The sequence below is a fragment of the Gymnoscopelus braueri genome (genome assembly GCF_963280865.1).
Source record: "Gymnoscopelus braueri genome assembly, chromosome: 17".
Lineage (NCBI taxonomy): Eukaryota > Metazoa > Chordata > Actinopteri > Myctophiformes > Myctophidae > Gymnoscopelus > Gymnoscopelus braueri.
Genome location: NC_137617.1, coordinates 46,239,853 through 46,256,254, shown reverse-complemented (window position 1 = coordinate 46,256,254; position 16,402 = coordinate 46,239,853). Strand labels below are relative to the sequence as shown.

General features: G+C 47.6%; 1 protein-coding gene across 1 annotated transcript in view; it reads left to right on the top strand.

The window, feature by feature from the left end:
* Positions 1-15,723, top strand: part of LOC308105181 (glutamate receptor ionotropic, NMDA 2C-like) — a gene marked incomplete at both ends in the record, with an annotated part of 118,547 nt that extends 102,824 nt beyond the window's left edge. The window contains 3 exons of the mRNA XM_080455817.1: positions 4,358-4,600; positions 11,384-11,785; positions 14,620-15,723. Coding sequence (XP_080311943.1) covers positions 4,358-4,600; positions 11,384-11,785; positions 14,620-15,723 — 1,749 coding nt within the window. The remainder of the gene's footprint in view (positions 1-4,357; positions 4,601-11,383; positions 11,786-14,619) is intronic.
* Between the last annotated feature and the right edge of the window lie 679 nt (positions 15,724-16,402).

Genomic DNA, 16,402 nt, shown 5'->3' with positions numbered 1-16,402 from the left:
GGCCCCAGCCATAAAAGTCTGTCCCCCTTTCGTCCATACATGGGCATGTTTTGTACCTGTTTTCTCCATACATGGGCAAAAAACAGGTTTTGGTCACTTTGTCCTTAGGCCCCAGCCATAAAAGTCTGTCCCCCTGTTGTCCATACATGGGCATAGACACAGGCTGACATGTCATGTGAAGTCTGGGTCTGGCAGAACCAGGTCTCCTGGTCTTGTTTTATAGGGTTAGGGTTAGGGTTAGGATTAGGGTTAGGGTTAACTACCAATAACATAAAGAACGGAATATTGGGGAGACAACCTTTTTCCCCTAGATGAAAACAGAGACTCTCGTCTCTCTCCCGAGACATCTGGTGTTCACAGAACAAAATACTCTGTGGGTCCCGAAAGATCGTCAAAAACGCTCGAAAACGCTGGCAAGGGGCTGCAATAGACGATGTTTTAAACTCTGGCAGTTAATGAGTTAACCTAAATCAGGGGTTCTCAAAGTTTTTCATGCCAAGGACCCACAGATAGCCCACTTTGCAAAGTGGGCTATTTTTGTGGTTAGGGACACGAGGATGAGGTTGTTAACCACAAGAACCACAGCATCCATATTCTAGGGGGGAACATTAGCCTAAAAAAAGTAGCCGATCTACAACTGTCATCTTGTATATCGGCTATTTTCGGGGCGAAGACGTTTGGTGTAGAGGGCAAAAAAAAGTGGTCCAAGTGCAGTTAGTTACTCGGGTCCGTTTGACTAAGAAGAAGTGGTTAATCACTCAGTGAAACCCATATAGACTCCACCACTGTGTAATTACACTACTGGGCCGTCATTAGATTAGCACTTAAATTAACCCACTAAGACCGGGAAAGCATCTGTGTCATTTTAAGATTTGTTTGGCTATGCAAAAATAGCAGATCTACAAAGCTCATACCGTGGCACAGAGCTTGTAGATCTGCTATGTTTTAAAAATCGTGAAAATGTGTGCAAATCTTTGAATATATATATATATTTTTTAAAGCGAATATTTTTAAAATATTTTGTTCCAGGGACCCCCAGAGGCAACGATTTGAGTTACAAATGTTCGTTTTAAAAATATATATATTCAAAGATTTACACACATTTTTCACGATTTTTCAAAAATAGCAGATCTACAAGCTCACAGTGCGGCACTCGGTGTGAGCTTGTATATCTGCTATTTTTGAATAGCCCAAAGTATATAAAATAATGGTTATAGCTCAAGTCTAAAATGACACAGATGCGTTCCCGGGTTGAAGGGGTTAATATCTGAAACGGAGGCCTCCCCCGAGGGCCAAATTAAATTGCGTCTCCGGCAGGTTTTCTCAGACAACTGTAGCCAGAGACACAGTCTGGGGATTCAGCCTCCTGTCTGCGCATAAATGAAGAAGACTGACTATGTGTGCCGTGCGTGTGTGTGTGTGTAAATGAAGAAGACTGACTATGTGTGCCGTGCGTGTGTGTGTGTGTGTGTGCGTGCGTGTGTGTGTTTGAATTACTATACTTGTGAGGGCTACATTTTCCTGGTCCCTCACAAGAGAAATGTGTTGTTTTATGGTAAAAAAAAAAAATTGAAAAAGAGTTTTAGAGGTACGTTAACCATTGATATTTAGGCTCCGAAAATAACAGATCTACAAGTTTGTAGATCGCAAACATGTGGGTTTGGTTGTTGAATATAGCTTGTTCTTGCCAAAAACGCAGAGGAAAAAAAAAGCGGAGACATTTTTATTTTTCTAAAACCCTTTAACATTAGATCGGAATTATTATTAATTATTATTTCCGGATCTACTCTTCTCCAGAAGTCATAGGATCACTCGTAGGTTGGCGAACAGCGCCATCTAGCGTAAACACTGAAAACAACGATTTGACGTCATTGGCACTCTGGGCTTTGGAAAAAATGGACGTGTTACACGTCAATGGCACTGAATGACTTAAAATAAAATAATTACAAAAATAAAAAATAAAACAGTCATGTTAGTCTGTCATGCCAGCTGTCATTCTTTACTAAGGTTCTTCCTGGAGTTCTCTGTTCCTCTCAGCAAGGCTTTGCTTCTTTTTTTTGTCCTTCTTAAAGTTTTGTTGTTATCCTTTTTTTCTCCCCAATGTAGTCGTTATGCCAATTAAATTCCTCCCCACACACATGTGTGTGTGTGTTGTCCCTGCTGCTGTATCCTACTGGTTCAACCTCCCAGTGAGGAGCCCCCACCAGGAGGACGTGGAGCCTTCGTCCCACTCCTCCCGCCCAACACTCCCTGCTGACAGGTTCCGCCCCCCCCAAGCATGTAGGAATAAAAATGGCAATCATGGCCTTCCCTGTCCGGCTTCCCTCCCCCGAACACGAGCTACTTGTGTTCGTATAGACACTCGACAAAGCCGGATGCATCACCGTGGACTTGAACCCGCAACCTCTGCGGTGGTAAGCAGGCACTTTACCGCTGCGCCACTCGAGCACCGGCAGGGCATTAGTTTGGGTTTATATTTATTCTTTTCATCTTCATCCTCCAGATCTTCAACAGCAACAATGGCAGCGATACGTTGCTGATGGTAACGATTACCGTCAGTACACAGCCGTACCTCATTTCTGATTTCTGACGCTGTTTTATTAATTTGTCTTTTTTTTCTCCCCTCCTTTATCGTGGGCGCACTTTTATGTTGTTGTTGTTGTTATTGTTGACATGGTTGCCAGTTCCAACCTGATGTTGTGTGGGAGTTCAGACTGTCCCAGACCGTACTGAGTAACTGCTAGCTTGCACAGCGTCTTAAGAGTAGGACTCAAGTGTAAGATGAACAGGTCATCAAGCCTCAGCAAGTTATCTCCCGTCCATCCTCCAAAGAGGATGATACGATCTCCCACCACGCAACAGCACCAACATGCCATCGGACATGTGCCTTTCCGCTTGGGCTCAACCTTCTTCCAGGAGAAGGTCTCTGGATTGAATTTCCACAGATTTTTGAAGTAGCTCCCTTCTTGACTGTCGTCCCTGCCACCAAATATGTACAGCTCTCCATTGTAGGCAAAGGCTGAATGACAACAGCGTTCTTCTGGAAGAATGAAGGCATTATTGAAGGCAGGTATTGAAGGCGTGCTCAGCCAGCAGTTGGTCTTTGTGTCAAACACTCTGATGTTGCTGTTCCGGTTCTGTGTGCCCCCAAATACAAACATCTTTGTCCCGATGATGGTGGCAGAGTGACCTCTTGAAGGAGGTGGCGGAGTGCCTCTGGTGTTAATTAAAGACCAGACCATTGTCCTGGTGTCCAACTTGTAGATGTCATTAGTGCTTCCAAAAACAATCTTTAGTGATGGGTCGATCCGCCGATCCGTCGATCCGCCATGGATAAATATGACCTTCCCCAAGACACAGGCTGAGTGGCCATTGGTCTCCAATGGAACAGTCCCATAGACAATGGGATTGGACCATCTGTGGGTGTGATTGTGGGCCAATCCTTGAAGCCAGCGCGTTGCGTCTGCCAATCCGGGAAGCCGATGACCTGTTGATGTCATTGGTCTAAAAGCACTGGGGGTTGAATCGGTTCCGTTATCTATATATATTTTGAAACAGTAATTGGTTCAGAACCCTAAAAGGTGGTTCGGAACTGCAACCAAAAAGTACTTGCCCTGAACTGGACGATGCAGATGCAATATAAACTTTAAGTACATTTCGATACCAATACTTTTGTACTTTTACTCAAGTCAATTTTTAATTCCGGACTCTTACTTGTACAGCGTATTTCTACATTGCAGTATTACTACCTTTACTTAACACATTGAATGCCAAAAACGGTCCGGACCGTTTTTGAGGGTCCAAACGAGAAGTGCCGAAAACGGTCCGGACCGTTTTTGACCCAATTCTATTTTTATACGAGTGGCCCACGTGGGGCGCTAAAACGAAACTTTGACATCACCCAAGGAGTTTCTGAGAAGAAGAGGCTGGATCTGGCTCCATGTCAAAAATCCTTCCGGTCGGCGTTTTCAATGTTATCTCCTTGACTAAAAGCTTAATATCTCCATTTCTTTTTAACGTGGTGGAAACGAGCCGTTTTCGATCGGCGATCACGCTGCAATGGAGGGTCGCGTTGGAAATATTATTGTTCCAGGCGTTAGTCGGGACCCTCCGCCGTCTCGCACGCACGCTTTGTTTACATGCACTTCCGCGTCGGGGCTTCTCACAGCACGAAACGTATAACGCAAGTGGATGGAAGAAATGCAGGCACTCAACGTATAATATTTTAATAAACCTCTGGCACCCAATGTGTTAAGTAAAACATTTTAGTACTTTTTCCACCACTGATTTTCTCCCACCCTCTCTCTTTCTCTCTCTCTCTCTCTCTCTCTCTCTCTCTCTCGCTCTCCCCTCTCAGGCCATCTACAGCTGCTTCAACGGAGTGGAGGACCCCAAGCCCCCCGGGGCCTCGGGCCTGGCCAGCCCCGACGTGACGTCCACCTACGCCCAGGCCAACATGCTGAAGATGCTGCGCACCGCCAAGGACCTGGTGTCCACCGCCAACGTGGAGAGCTCCCTGGACAACGCCACCAAGACCATACAGCAGTGGGGACGCCACGGCGGTGGCGGTGGTGGTCCGACCGCACGCTCCACGCCACAGGTAGGGATGCAGTGGTGGAAAGTAACTAAGTACATTTACTTAAGTACTGTACTTAAGTACAATTTTGAGGTATTTGTACTTTACTTGAGTATTTCCAATTTCCAATACTTTTACTTCTACTCCACTACATCTCAGAGGCAAATATTGTACTTTTACTCCACTACAATTATTTGAAAACTTTAGTTACTAGTTACTTTTCAGATATAAACTATGATATTATGAAACATACATTAACCACTTTAAACCTATTTTAAACCTAGGCTATTTGAAAATAGCCGATCTACAAGCTCACAATGCGACGCGTTGTGAGCTTGTAGATCGGCTATTTTCAAATATTTAGTACTTCTACTTTTGGTACTTTAAGTACATTTTGATGCCAATACTTTTGTACTTTTACTCAAGTACATTTTTTATTCTGGACTTTTACTTGTAACAGAGTATTTTTATATTGCAGTATTGGTACTTTTACTTAAGTAAAGAATTTGAGTACTTTTTCCACCACTGACTGTACTTGACTAGGCCTATTTATATGTGTGGATACTTATGACTTTCACTCCATTACATCAGTAGTTTTTCAAACGTTTTCATATCAACGACCCCCAAATTGATATGTATTCCCCCATCTGAAAATGGATTTGTGGTAAAAAAAAAAAAGAAACAGTAGATACAAGCTGTGAGCTTGTACAGTTTCACAGTTTCACGATTATGGGGGCACCTGCGATGGTCATGGGGGACCTGATTATTGTCTCCGCCGGAGGTGGAGAGTATGTTTTCGCTTCGTCCCGCCGTGTGTTAGCATGGCCCCTAGCCAAGCTAACGTTGGTCAAGCTCCACGTGACACGTGTCAATATGTTGACACCAATGCCTTTGATTGGCTAGAGGGACGCATGACGAAATAAAATCCTATAAATAGGTGTGTCACTTCAAAAGGCCATTTATGGCCTTTTGAAGTGAGGTAAGACAGGATCAATCAGTCTTGATTGGAACAGTACCTTCAGTACCTTCCAGTGTGTGTGTCCCTCTGAGAACACCTAACATTGGTCAAGCAAAGGCGCAGAAGGCCAAAGCTAAGAAAGCATACTCATCTACACGGCGTGGAACAGTTGTCTGGCTAGTTAGTGAGCGCCTGCGAGCAGGCTGCTGTTTCATCTGCTCTGAGTGTTTTCTTGTTTGAGTGTCTTTTGTGAGCTTTTTCTTTTCCTATAAGGGGACTTTTTGTTTCCTTTGGCTCTTTATATATCCTATGGATAAAAACATTGTTTATCGCAGCGGCAGTAACCTCGTTTATTCGAGAGGTGATCTGCTCGCGTTTAGGAAAACGGGACACGCCGGCACCCGCCACCCGATCCCCGGGGAATTGAGGAGGAAATACCGGGGGTGTAGAGCCGGTGCCAAGGTGAAGACCGGGCTAACAAACAACAAGCGGCGGCAGTATAAGCCATCCATTCCCTCGGTGTTAATGGGAAATGTGAACGTGCTGACCAGTATGAAAATGGACGAATTACGAGGGCTGGTCAAGACGCAGAGGATATATCGTGAAAGCAGCCTGATCATACTGACGGAAACATGGCTAACTAGCCGCAAACCAGACACCGCTGCGGAGCTACAGGGATTCAGTCTCGTGAGGGCGGACAGAGACACCAAAGTGTGTCAGAAGACGAAAGGTGGGGGTCTTATACTGTACGTTAATAACAGATGGTGTAACCCGGGCCATGTGACTGTGAAGGAGATCATCTGCTCCAGCGATATAGAGTTGTTAGCTGTTAGCCTAAGACCCTACTATATTCCTAGGGAAATATCACACGTTATTGCCGTCTGTGTTTACATCCACCCGAGGGCTGACGCAGGGGCAGCGTGTGAGACGCTACACTCAACTGTTGCTAGGCTACAGACACAGCACCCAGATTCCTTTATTGTCATATCGGGAGACTTTAATCACGTGACCCTGGACTCAACACTTACTGCCTTCCATCAGTTTGTGGACTGTCCAACCAGGAAAAACCGGATTATTGACCTGCTGTATGCTAATATCAAAAAGGCATACACGGCCACCCCCCTCGCCCAATTGGGTAAGTCCGACCACAACATGGTCTATCTACAGCCCCAGTACATTCCACTAGTTCAAAGGCAGCCCGTCAAAACACGGTCCTTCAGGAAGTGGACCCCAGAAGCGGAGGAGTCCCTCAGAGACTGCTTCGAGTCCACTGAATGGAGTGTACTGCAGGGTCCACATAGTGAGGACATTGAGGGCTTAACACACTGCCTGACGGGCTACATGAACTTTTGTCTGGATGTGGTTGTTCCGGTCAGGACAGTGCGCTGCTTCGCCAACAACAAGCCCTGGGTAACCAGTGAGGTGAAGGCTGTTCTGAACAGGAAAAAGAGGGCTTTTAAAAACAAGGACCAGGAGGAGATGAAGTGCGCACAGCAGGAGCTTAGGCACTGTATTAAGAAGGCTAAGGACATCTACAGGAGGAAGGTGGAGAGGAAGCTGAGGGAGAACAACATGAGGGAAGTGTGGAAAGGCATGAAGACCATCACAGGCCTCAAACAGGGGAATGGGGGTGCAGTGGAGGGGAGCAGAGAGAGGGCAAATGAATTTAACACCTTCTTTAACCGGTTTGACTCCGGGGTTGTCCCCCCTCCTGTCCCTCCCGCCCCCCATCAAGTCCCCAATTCCACACCCCCTCCTCCCCCCCTCTCCTCCCAAACTGAACATGGACTGTTCACCCCCCCTCCCCCCACCCCCCGTCTCATCACAGCAGACCAGGTCAGAGGAGAGCTGCGGAGAATCCGTCCCAGGAAAGCGGCTGGCCCCGACAAGGTGTGTCCAAGGCTACTGAAGGCCTGTGCCACTGAGCTTGGAGACCCTCTTCAGCACATCTTCAACATGAGCCTGAGGCTGGGGAAGGTTCCCACACTGTGGAAAACATCATGCATCGTTCCGGTGCCTAAGAAGGGGCGCCATGGTGAACTAAATGATTTCAGACCTGTAGCGCTGACCTCTCACCTGATGAAGACTCTGGAGAGGCTGATTCTCCACTTTATCAGACCCCAGGTGCAACATGCCCAGGATCCCCTGCAATTTGCATATCGGGAGAGGGTGGGGGTGGAGGACGCCATTCTATACCTACTTCATCGGGCCTCCACATTCCTGGACAGGGAAAGTGGTGCGGTGAGGATACTATTTTTCGATTTCTCAAGCGCCTTTAATACCATACAGCCCCCCCTATTACGTGATAAACTGACCAGCATGCATGTTGACCCACAACTTGTGTCCTGGATCATGGACTACCTCACCGACAGACCACAATATGTCAGGTTGAGGGACTGTACATCCGACACTATCATCTGCAGCACAGGAGTCCCACAGGGGACTGTGCTGGCCCCCCTTCTCTTCACCCTGTACACAGCAGAGTTCAGACACTGCTCGGAGATGTGCCACCTGCAGAAGTTCTCCGACGACACAGCCATCGTCGGGTGTATTAAGGGGGGGGAGGAGGGGGAGTACAGGAAAGTGATAGAGGATTTTGTGGGCTGGAGCCAGCTGAACAAGCTACAGCTAAACATCGCCAAGACCAAGGAGATCGTTATCGACTTCAGGAGAACCCACCCCACCCCACAACCAGTTTCCATCGGGGGGGTGGAGGTTGAGGTGGTCGAGTCCTATAAGTTCCTGGGAGTAGAGCTTGATCATAAACTGGACTGGTCAGCAAACACGAACAGTCTCTATAAGAAGGGTCAGAGCAGGCTGTATTTCCTGAGGAGACTGGCCTCTTTTAACATCTGCAGGAAGCTCCTGCAGATGTTTTACCAGTCAGTGGTTTCCAGTGTTGTCTTCTATGCTGTGGTGTGTTGGGGAGGTAATGCCAGACAGAGAGATACAGTCAGACTGGACAGACTGATTAGGCGGGCCGGCAAGGTCATAGGGACTGGGACTGAGCTAGAGTCAGTGGTGGCTATGGCAGAGAGGAGGACCCTGGCCAAGGCAGTGTCCATTCTTGATGATGCCAGCCACCCACTGCACACAGCACTTTATGCACAGAAGAGCAATTTTAGCAATAGGCTCCGATCACTGCAGTGTAGCACGGACAGATTCAGGAACTCTTTTATCCCAAGGGCCATTAGGCTGCATAATGATGCACTGGGGGAGAGAGGAGGGAGGGGGAGGGGGTTGACCAGCTGATCTATATATATTTATTTGTTTTTAGCTGTGCTCTTTTAACTGCTTTTACCTAGGTCTTTTAACTGCTTATAACTGATAGTTTTTTATTAATGCATTCATTCATTCCCATTGGTGTAATGTTTTTTTTTTTTTTAAATGTTTACCATGCTTCTTTTTTATTGGCCTCTGTGTGAATGTATTGCACTGGAGCCGTTGAGCAAAACAAATTTCCTTCGGGATCAATAAAGTATATATCTATCTATCTATCTATCTACAACAGTAACACAGAAGAGGACTATAGAGTTGAATTGATCCCACAACAAGGCCGAAGTCTTAATACTGTAACAATTGGCCACCTTGATCAAATACATTATTTAGCACTAGAGAAAACTGACATAGATCAAACACACCAATCAACTGCTGAAACTGTTCAAGACAATGAAGATGAAGAAGACAGACAAGCATTTGAACAAACCAGTCAATTACGACGACTCCCATATGACACATTGCTTCAAGAAGAACATTTTTTTAGATGCAGACACTACATATTCAGACGCCCCTGCAGAACACCAAAAACCACGCGCATTCTACCAAGACTACCCGTTCTACCAAGACGACCCGTGCTATTAAAATAGCACGGGTCTGCTGGCGGAGACTTGTGCTCCGAGGAGCACATTTTCTAGTTTATAATTCTGTCCCTATTGGGACGCAACTCGAACGGCGCTGAGTCTAACACGCTCTCTCTCCCCAAAAAGCCTATAGTGACTTCTTGGGACAAATGTGACCAAACGTTTGACTGGAAGAGGGTACCCTACGGTCAAACGGGGCCATCCAGACAGTGCATTACTCATTTTAAAATCACACACTAAAATGTATGTATGTATCTGAAAACATTTTAGGTTATAAATAAGCAACTTGGGTAACAAACACTCTGCACAGTGGCCAAGTCTCTGTCTTCCTTGGCCAGCCTTGCTCCTGCAGGCTACACACAGTAACACTGTGCACCACGTGAGTGAGGTTCTACCGGGCCATAGCCTGAAGGGATGGAACCTTCTGATTGGTTTGCGAGGCTGTTTCAGACTGAAACTTCAAAATAAATGTCATTGCGATGGACCTTTAACCCATTAATACCTGGAACGCATCTGTGTCACTTTAGATGTCTTTGGCTATTCAAAAATAGCAGATATACAAGCTCATAGCGCGGCACCGAGTGCCGCGCTATGAACTTGTAGATCTGCTAGTTTTGAAAAAATCGTGGAGAAAAAAAATGTTTCAATTTTTTTCCAAAAACTGTTAGGATTTAGATTTTTTTAAAGAATCGCCTCAGGTCTTAAAGGGTTAAATAGCAGTTAATAATTACTAAGGCGCTCGGGGTGGCGCAGTGGTAAAGTCACTGCCCACCACCACAGAGGTTGTGGGTTCGAATCCACCGTGGTGCATCACTACACAATTGGCCCGTGTTCGGGGGAGGGAAGCCGGGCGGGGAGGAGGGTGATATCGGTCATTGCACGTACTGTACTCCTACGGGCTGGGGGCGGAGCCTGTCAGCGGGGAGTGTTGGGCGGGAGGAGTAAGAGGAAGGCTCTACTACGTCCTCCCGGTGGGGGCTCCTCACTGGTAGGTGAGTCAGTAGGATATTAGACCCTCCAGAAAAATGCGTTTATGCGATCGCAGAATTTACCGCATAATCAGCAAAATGGCGCATAATTATGCGGGGGTAACGTTTTTTCAAAAAGGCCGCATCTCATCGCATATTTCGCAACTTTTAACATATTTCGCATTTTTCGCAACTTTTAACATATTTCGCATTTTTCGCAACTTTTCGCATATTTCGCATATTGCCGCATATTTCGCAACTTCCCGCAATTTCACCACATAAAATTGCAAAAAAAAACGCATATTTCATCGCAAAATCAAGGATTTTAGCCTGCATAATCAAGAGTTTTAGCCCGCATAATCAAGAGTTTTAGCCCGCATAATCAAGAGTTTTAGCCCGCATAATCAAGAGTTTTAGCCCGCATAATCAAGAGTTTTAGCCTGCATAATCAAGAGTTTTAGCCCGCATAATCAAGAGTTTTAGCCCGCATAATCAAGAGTTTTAGCCTGCATAATCAAGAGTTTTAGCCCGCATAATCAAGAGTTTTAGCCCGCATAATCAAGAGTTTTAGCCTGCATAATCAAGAGTTTTAGCCCGCATAATCAAGAGTTTTAGCCCGCATAATCAAGAGTTTTAGCCCGCATAATCAAGAGTTTTAGCCCGCATAATCAAGAGTTTTAGCCTGCATAATCAAGAGTTTTAGCCCGCATAATCAAGAGTTTTAGCCCGCATAATCAAGAGTTTTAGCCCGCATAATCAAGAGTTTTAGCCCGCATAATCAAGAGTTTTAGCCCGCATAATCAAGAGTTTTAGCCCGCATAATCAAGAGTTTTAGCCCGCATAATCAAGAGTTTTAGCCCGCGTTTTTCTGGAGGGTCTAGGATATGACAGCAGTGACAACACAGAAATGTATGTGGGGAGGCATAACGATTAAATTGGGGAGAAAAAGGGGTACAACATAATTGGCTACTCTAAATAAAAAAAAAAAAAAAACGGTTACTAATTACCTCCCTGTCCGCAGGTTGCCTCCACCGAGACGGTGCCGGGCGGCTTCGCCTACGTGACGGAGAACCACCGCACGTCCTCCCCGCTGGCCCCGCCCCCCTGCTCCCTGACCCCGCCCCCCCTGACCATCTCCGTCGCCTCCTCCTCCCTGAAGCAGCAGCAGAGGGGCGTGGCCCGCCCCACGCCGCTCCGCTACACCCTGCCGGCCCGCTCCGCCTCCTCCTGCCTCTACGACCGGCCCCTCCCCGTGTCCAGCCTCAGCAGCCCCCACCTGGCGGCGGGCGGCAGCGGGGACCCCCTGCCCCCGCCTCACCACCACCACCGGGACCCCCCGCACTACCACTACCAGACCACCGGGAGGGTCTACGACGTGGACGGACACCCCCGCTCGCCGTTTGTCCCCTACGCCGAACTCCAGGTGCCCCACATGTTTATTTTTTATTAGATATAGTCCGCCAGTGGTGGAAGAAGTACTCAGATATTTTACTTAAGTAAAAGTAGCAATACCACAATATAAAAATACTCTGTTTACAAGTAAAAGGCCTGTGATCAAAATGTTACTTGATTAAAAGTACAAAAGTATTGGCATCAAAATATACTTAAAGTTGTACAATGCTAATTCACAACTAACGATTTTTAGCAACCTCTGCTGGTCACTACCGTCACTGCATACAATTTCCGTAGTCCTCGATTACCCAGAATTCCATTCGTTTTCACCGGAAGCCGGAAGCGTTTCAAAAAGCGATCTTTTAATTGTTTTATACTATCTACGGATCGTTTCTCTTAGCCAGTGGAGCATTAGTTACCATGAGCTGTGCTTTCTTTTTCTGTTCTTTTTCGATCTTATAATCCTACATTCTCTTAAAATCAGCGTGAGGTTCCTTTTTGTTATTAGCGCGATAGTTCCTGGCCAAACAGGAAACCGTTGCGGTAGTTCCTGGCCAAACAGGAAACCAGTGCATTTCCACCTCCGTTTTCCGGCCAGATGACGTCATTTCCCCGGGAAAGTCCCCCCAGTCCACGTTCAATATAAAATATATAAATAAAAGGCTTCCGGGGGTGAAATTCATGGAGTGGGTGTTGTGAAACTTTTGCCACTCACAAAAGATATACAATTTAACTTTAGTTTTGTTGAAAACGTTACCTAGTATGCCTTTAAAGTACCAAAAGTAAAAGTACCAAAATGTTTGAAAATAGCAGATCTACGAGCTCACAACGTTGTGAGCTTGTAGATCTGCTATTTTCAAATAGCCTATAGGTATAAAATAGGGATAAAGTGGTTAATGTATGTTTTATAAGCAGCTGAGTCGGACTTGGCAACGCTCGGCACGGAGACTCGCTTGCCTGGCGGCTCGCTCGGCGGTGCCTCTCGTGGCTAAAGTGCGCTTTAGACGGCGCTTCTCCGTCGTTTTAGCCGAGCCGTCGCCATTTTACGTCTTGGGTTTGAGAACGGTACTTCCGCATTCCTAGTGTGCGGAAGTGCCCGTGACGGCATCAGTTGTCTTTTGGTCACAATTGCCCTAAGAAATAACTATAGTTTTGAGAGTGTGTTGTATAGACATAACGTATCATCGCTGTCGGGTGGAAACTCTTCTTAAAAAAAGACCCTGTGTTCCATTTCATCCAATGTATTGTGGGCTTGTAGATCGGCTATTTTTGTGTGACACGGTACAGTAGGGCATTATTTACTGTCTGTCAGACAGTGACGATATGTATTTCACACAAAAAGGACGAGGAATATGAAAATGAAAAAGAGAAAAACACTCTTACCATTAAGCAAAGAAAAAAGAAATGGTAGCCTACAATAAAATACACTTCCACAATATACAATGATACAATAATCTTCCATCCCAGCGAAACACGAGAGCTGTAGATAAAAAACTAAACATATTAGTACAGTTCATAAACGATTATCTTCTCAAAAAATATATTTCTTCAAAGATGGCAGATTTCCCTTTGATGCTAAAAGTCCATTTCTCTGAAGCAAGATCATTAGATATCTCTTCTGAACCACTGCCTAAGACTTGATTTGTCTGGGTTTTTCCAAAAGAGTGCAAATGTACTGTATGTGTCGGGAGAAGATGATACTATCATCATACTCTTTTTATTTTTATATATGATGAGTTCCTCAGAAACAACGCATTCTCACTCTTCTTGGGACGGATTTTATCAAACGTCAAACGTTTAACCATAACACTCTCCCTCATAAGTGGGTCAATCTCGGATCGTTTGGAGAACGGTGTTCCTCCAACGCAATAAACACCTCTTTCAGTGGCAACTGGGTGCCCAGTCAAGAGCCGAGGTCAATGTCTTGACCGAGACATGGGGACGCTGTTTGTCCAAGATAAACTGTGTCGTCTTCATCATCCACATCAGCATCATCTTCATCATTTTCATCGTCATCTTCCCCTTCATCCGATCGTAGGACTCCACGCCACCTCCGCCTGTAAGCTCACCACTGTCTAATCCATGGTGTCATAATGTTTATGTTACCAAGATAAGGGTCCCTGTTTTAAACCCCATACATTTTATCTCTCGTGAGAGAGAGCTGCTCTTAACACATTCCATGCCAGAGTTTAATCTCATAATGTACTCACCAGTGCCAGCGTTTTATTGTTGTTTTTTTGTTTTTTTCATGTCGCCACAGACCTCGCTAAATAAGTTAAAAGTGCGCGTTCATTTGGTTCTAAACACACTGCGGATCCGTGAGAAACGGCCAGCGAAAACAGTTTCCAAATGCGAGCCGCCATCTTGAAGATACAGCCGATCAACGGTAAACAGTGATCAGCGAGGAGAAAAACAACAACCGAGAAAATCGAGTTTTAAACAGGATCCCAGACAGGAAGCGGATACGATCGAAAAAAACGGAACCCGAATAATTCTGTTTCCGACCGGAAACCGGAAACGGAAATGGATCAAAAAAATTCGGAAAGTGCACCTGGGGCACTTTCAATGGGAATCGGCGGTTCGCGTAGATCTACGCGACTGGCACGCTGCGGCTTTAAATAGGTTCGCGTAGATCTACGCGATTGGCATTCAATGTGTTAAGCAGTGAAATAGTGTAACTTTCTCCACATTACATTTTACACATCGGTGTGGAATATTGCCATCTAAAACGGTGAAAGAGAATGACTAATATATGTACACATTAGCCACTTGTACTGCAACAACTTCTATGTGGTATTGATCGTCTGAACCTGTGCTTTATGACGAGCCTTCTCCCATTCATCAACTGTTATTTCCACATCCAAGGTGCCCGACATCTACGCCTCGCACCCCGCCGTCTCCATGCCGCCCCCCGACAACCAGCACATCTACGAAGGCATCTCCAAGAGGAAGAGGAGGTCCAAGAGCTTCCAGTGTGACGAGTCAGGGGGAGGAGGAGAGAGGAGGAAGCAGAGGGACGGAGCGGAGAAAGGCGGAAAGACGCCCGTCTACCTGACGGAGCTGAAAGCCGACCACCTCCTGGACAACCACGTCTCGCCCGCCGGCGTCTACCCGGGGGAGCCGATCTGCCCCGGCGGCGGCGGGGCGGACGGCTACAGCTCCTGGCCCCCCGAGGAGCTGCTCCTGAGAGGGAGACACCGCAGGCACCGGCGGCCCTCTTTCCTCAAAGCCACGTGGGCCGGCGGCGAGCGCCTCCGCCACCTCGACGAGTCCCCGTTGCCCGTCGTCGGCGTCTCCCCGCCGTCGTGCGGCCGGTCCTCCTCCGCCCTGCCCGACCTGTTCCCGTACGTCCTGGCCGCCCGGACGACGCCGTCGGCGACGTCGGCGCCGTCCCCCGGTAAACCCTACGGCCCCGCCGTTGTCCCGCTCCGGAACAACCTCTGCCTCCTGCCGCGGAACCAGGCCTACCTCCACATACGCCAGGACCAGCGGCGGCCCGGCGGACGGAAGGCCCAGAGGCTGAGGTACTCTCAGTCCGCCCACCTGCCCGCCTACGGGGAGGCGGCGGGGCCTAACGGCGGCGTTGTCGGCGGCGGGATGGGCGGTGTGCGGAGGGCCACCAGCCTGCTCAGCAGACAGTACTCCCACTATCTGAACTCGTACCCGGGGCTGCCCCTCTACCACGACCCCCTGGACCTCCAGTCGCACCACTCCCTCCACCGAACCCCCGACAACCCCGTGTGCCAGCTGCTGGCGTGCGGAGGGAGCGGCCGCTGCGGGTGCCAGCGGCCGCTAGCGTACCAGGACGGCCTTTACGGAGCCTACGGGGCTTACGCCGTCTACCAGGGGGGGTCCCAGCCCGGGCTGGAGGCCCCCCAGTCGGCCCAGCGGGCAGGGGGACAGCCCGAGGGGAGCCCCTGTATCCTGAGGCCCTGGAGACGAGTGTCCAGTTTGGAGTCTGAAGTTTGAAAGTGTAGATCAAAAAGCAAAGGTGTTTCAAAATCTTTCGAAAATAGCCGATCCTACGGGAGATCAAAGCAAAAGGAGGGACTGGCCACTCTGGGAACTGATCCTAGACAAGGAACGTTAAATCCTGGAGAGCGTTATGGGCGTGTCCACAGTAAAGTGTTTTTAAGCAGAGGAAGGCTTCGGACATCATGCCCAGAGAGCTTCTCACTAAGCACTTGGAGTGTTGTATTTACGCCCGTAATGTTTGAACCTATCGACTGTTTCGTGTCAGGATAGCTCAGTCGGAAGAACACTCGCCTTTTGACCTCAAAGTCATGAGTTCGATCCCGGGCACTGCCAACTCAGCGTGTGAGTAGCGAGGCTTGGGTGTGGCACGTCGTGCGGTAAATACTGGGAGACGATGGTAGGTTGTGGAGCTCCACCTCAGCGATACATCTCCCAGGGGTCTAGCGCATTGTAATGGAACCCCTGCGTTCTCGGCTGATCCCGACAATAAGCCTTTCCGACCTAATTACTTAATCGTTGCTGTGCTCAAAGGACAATGTCATCTGCGTTATTAGCACAAATATCCTAGCTGAAATAACGGCAAACATAGGCCCCTCGTGGTTGTTTTAACGATTCAGGTGGAAGTCAGGTGGTAAATGACCGGGTTGTCAGACAGAGTCAGAAGGATCAAATG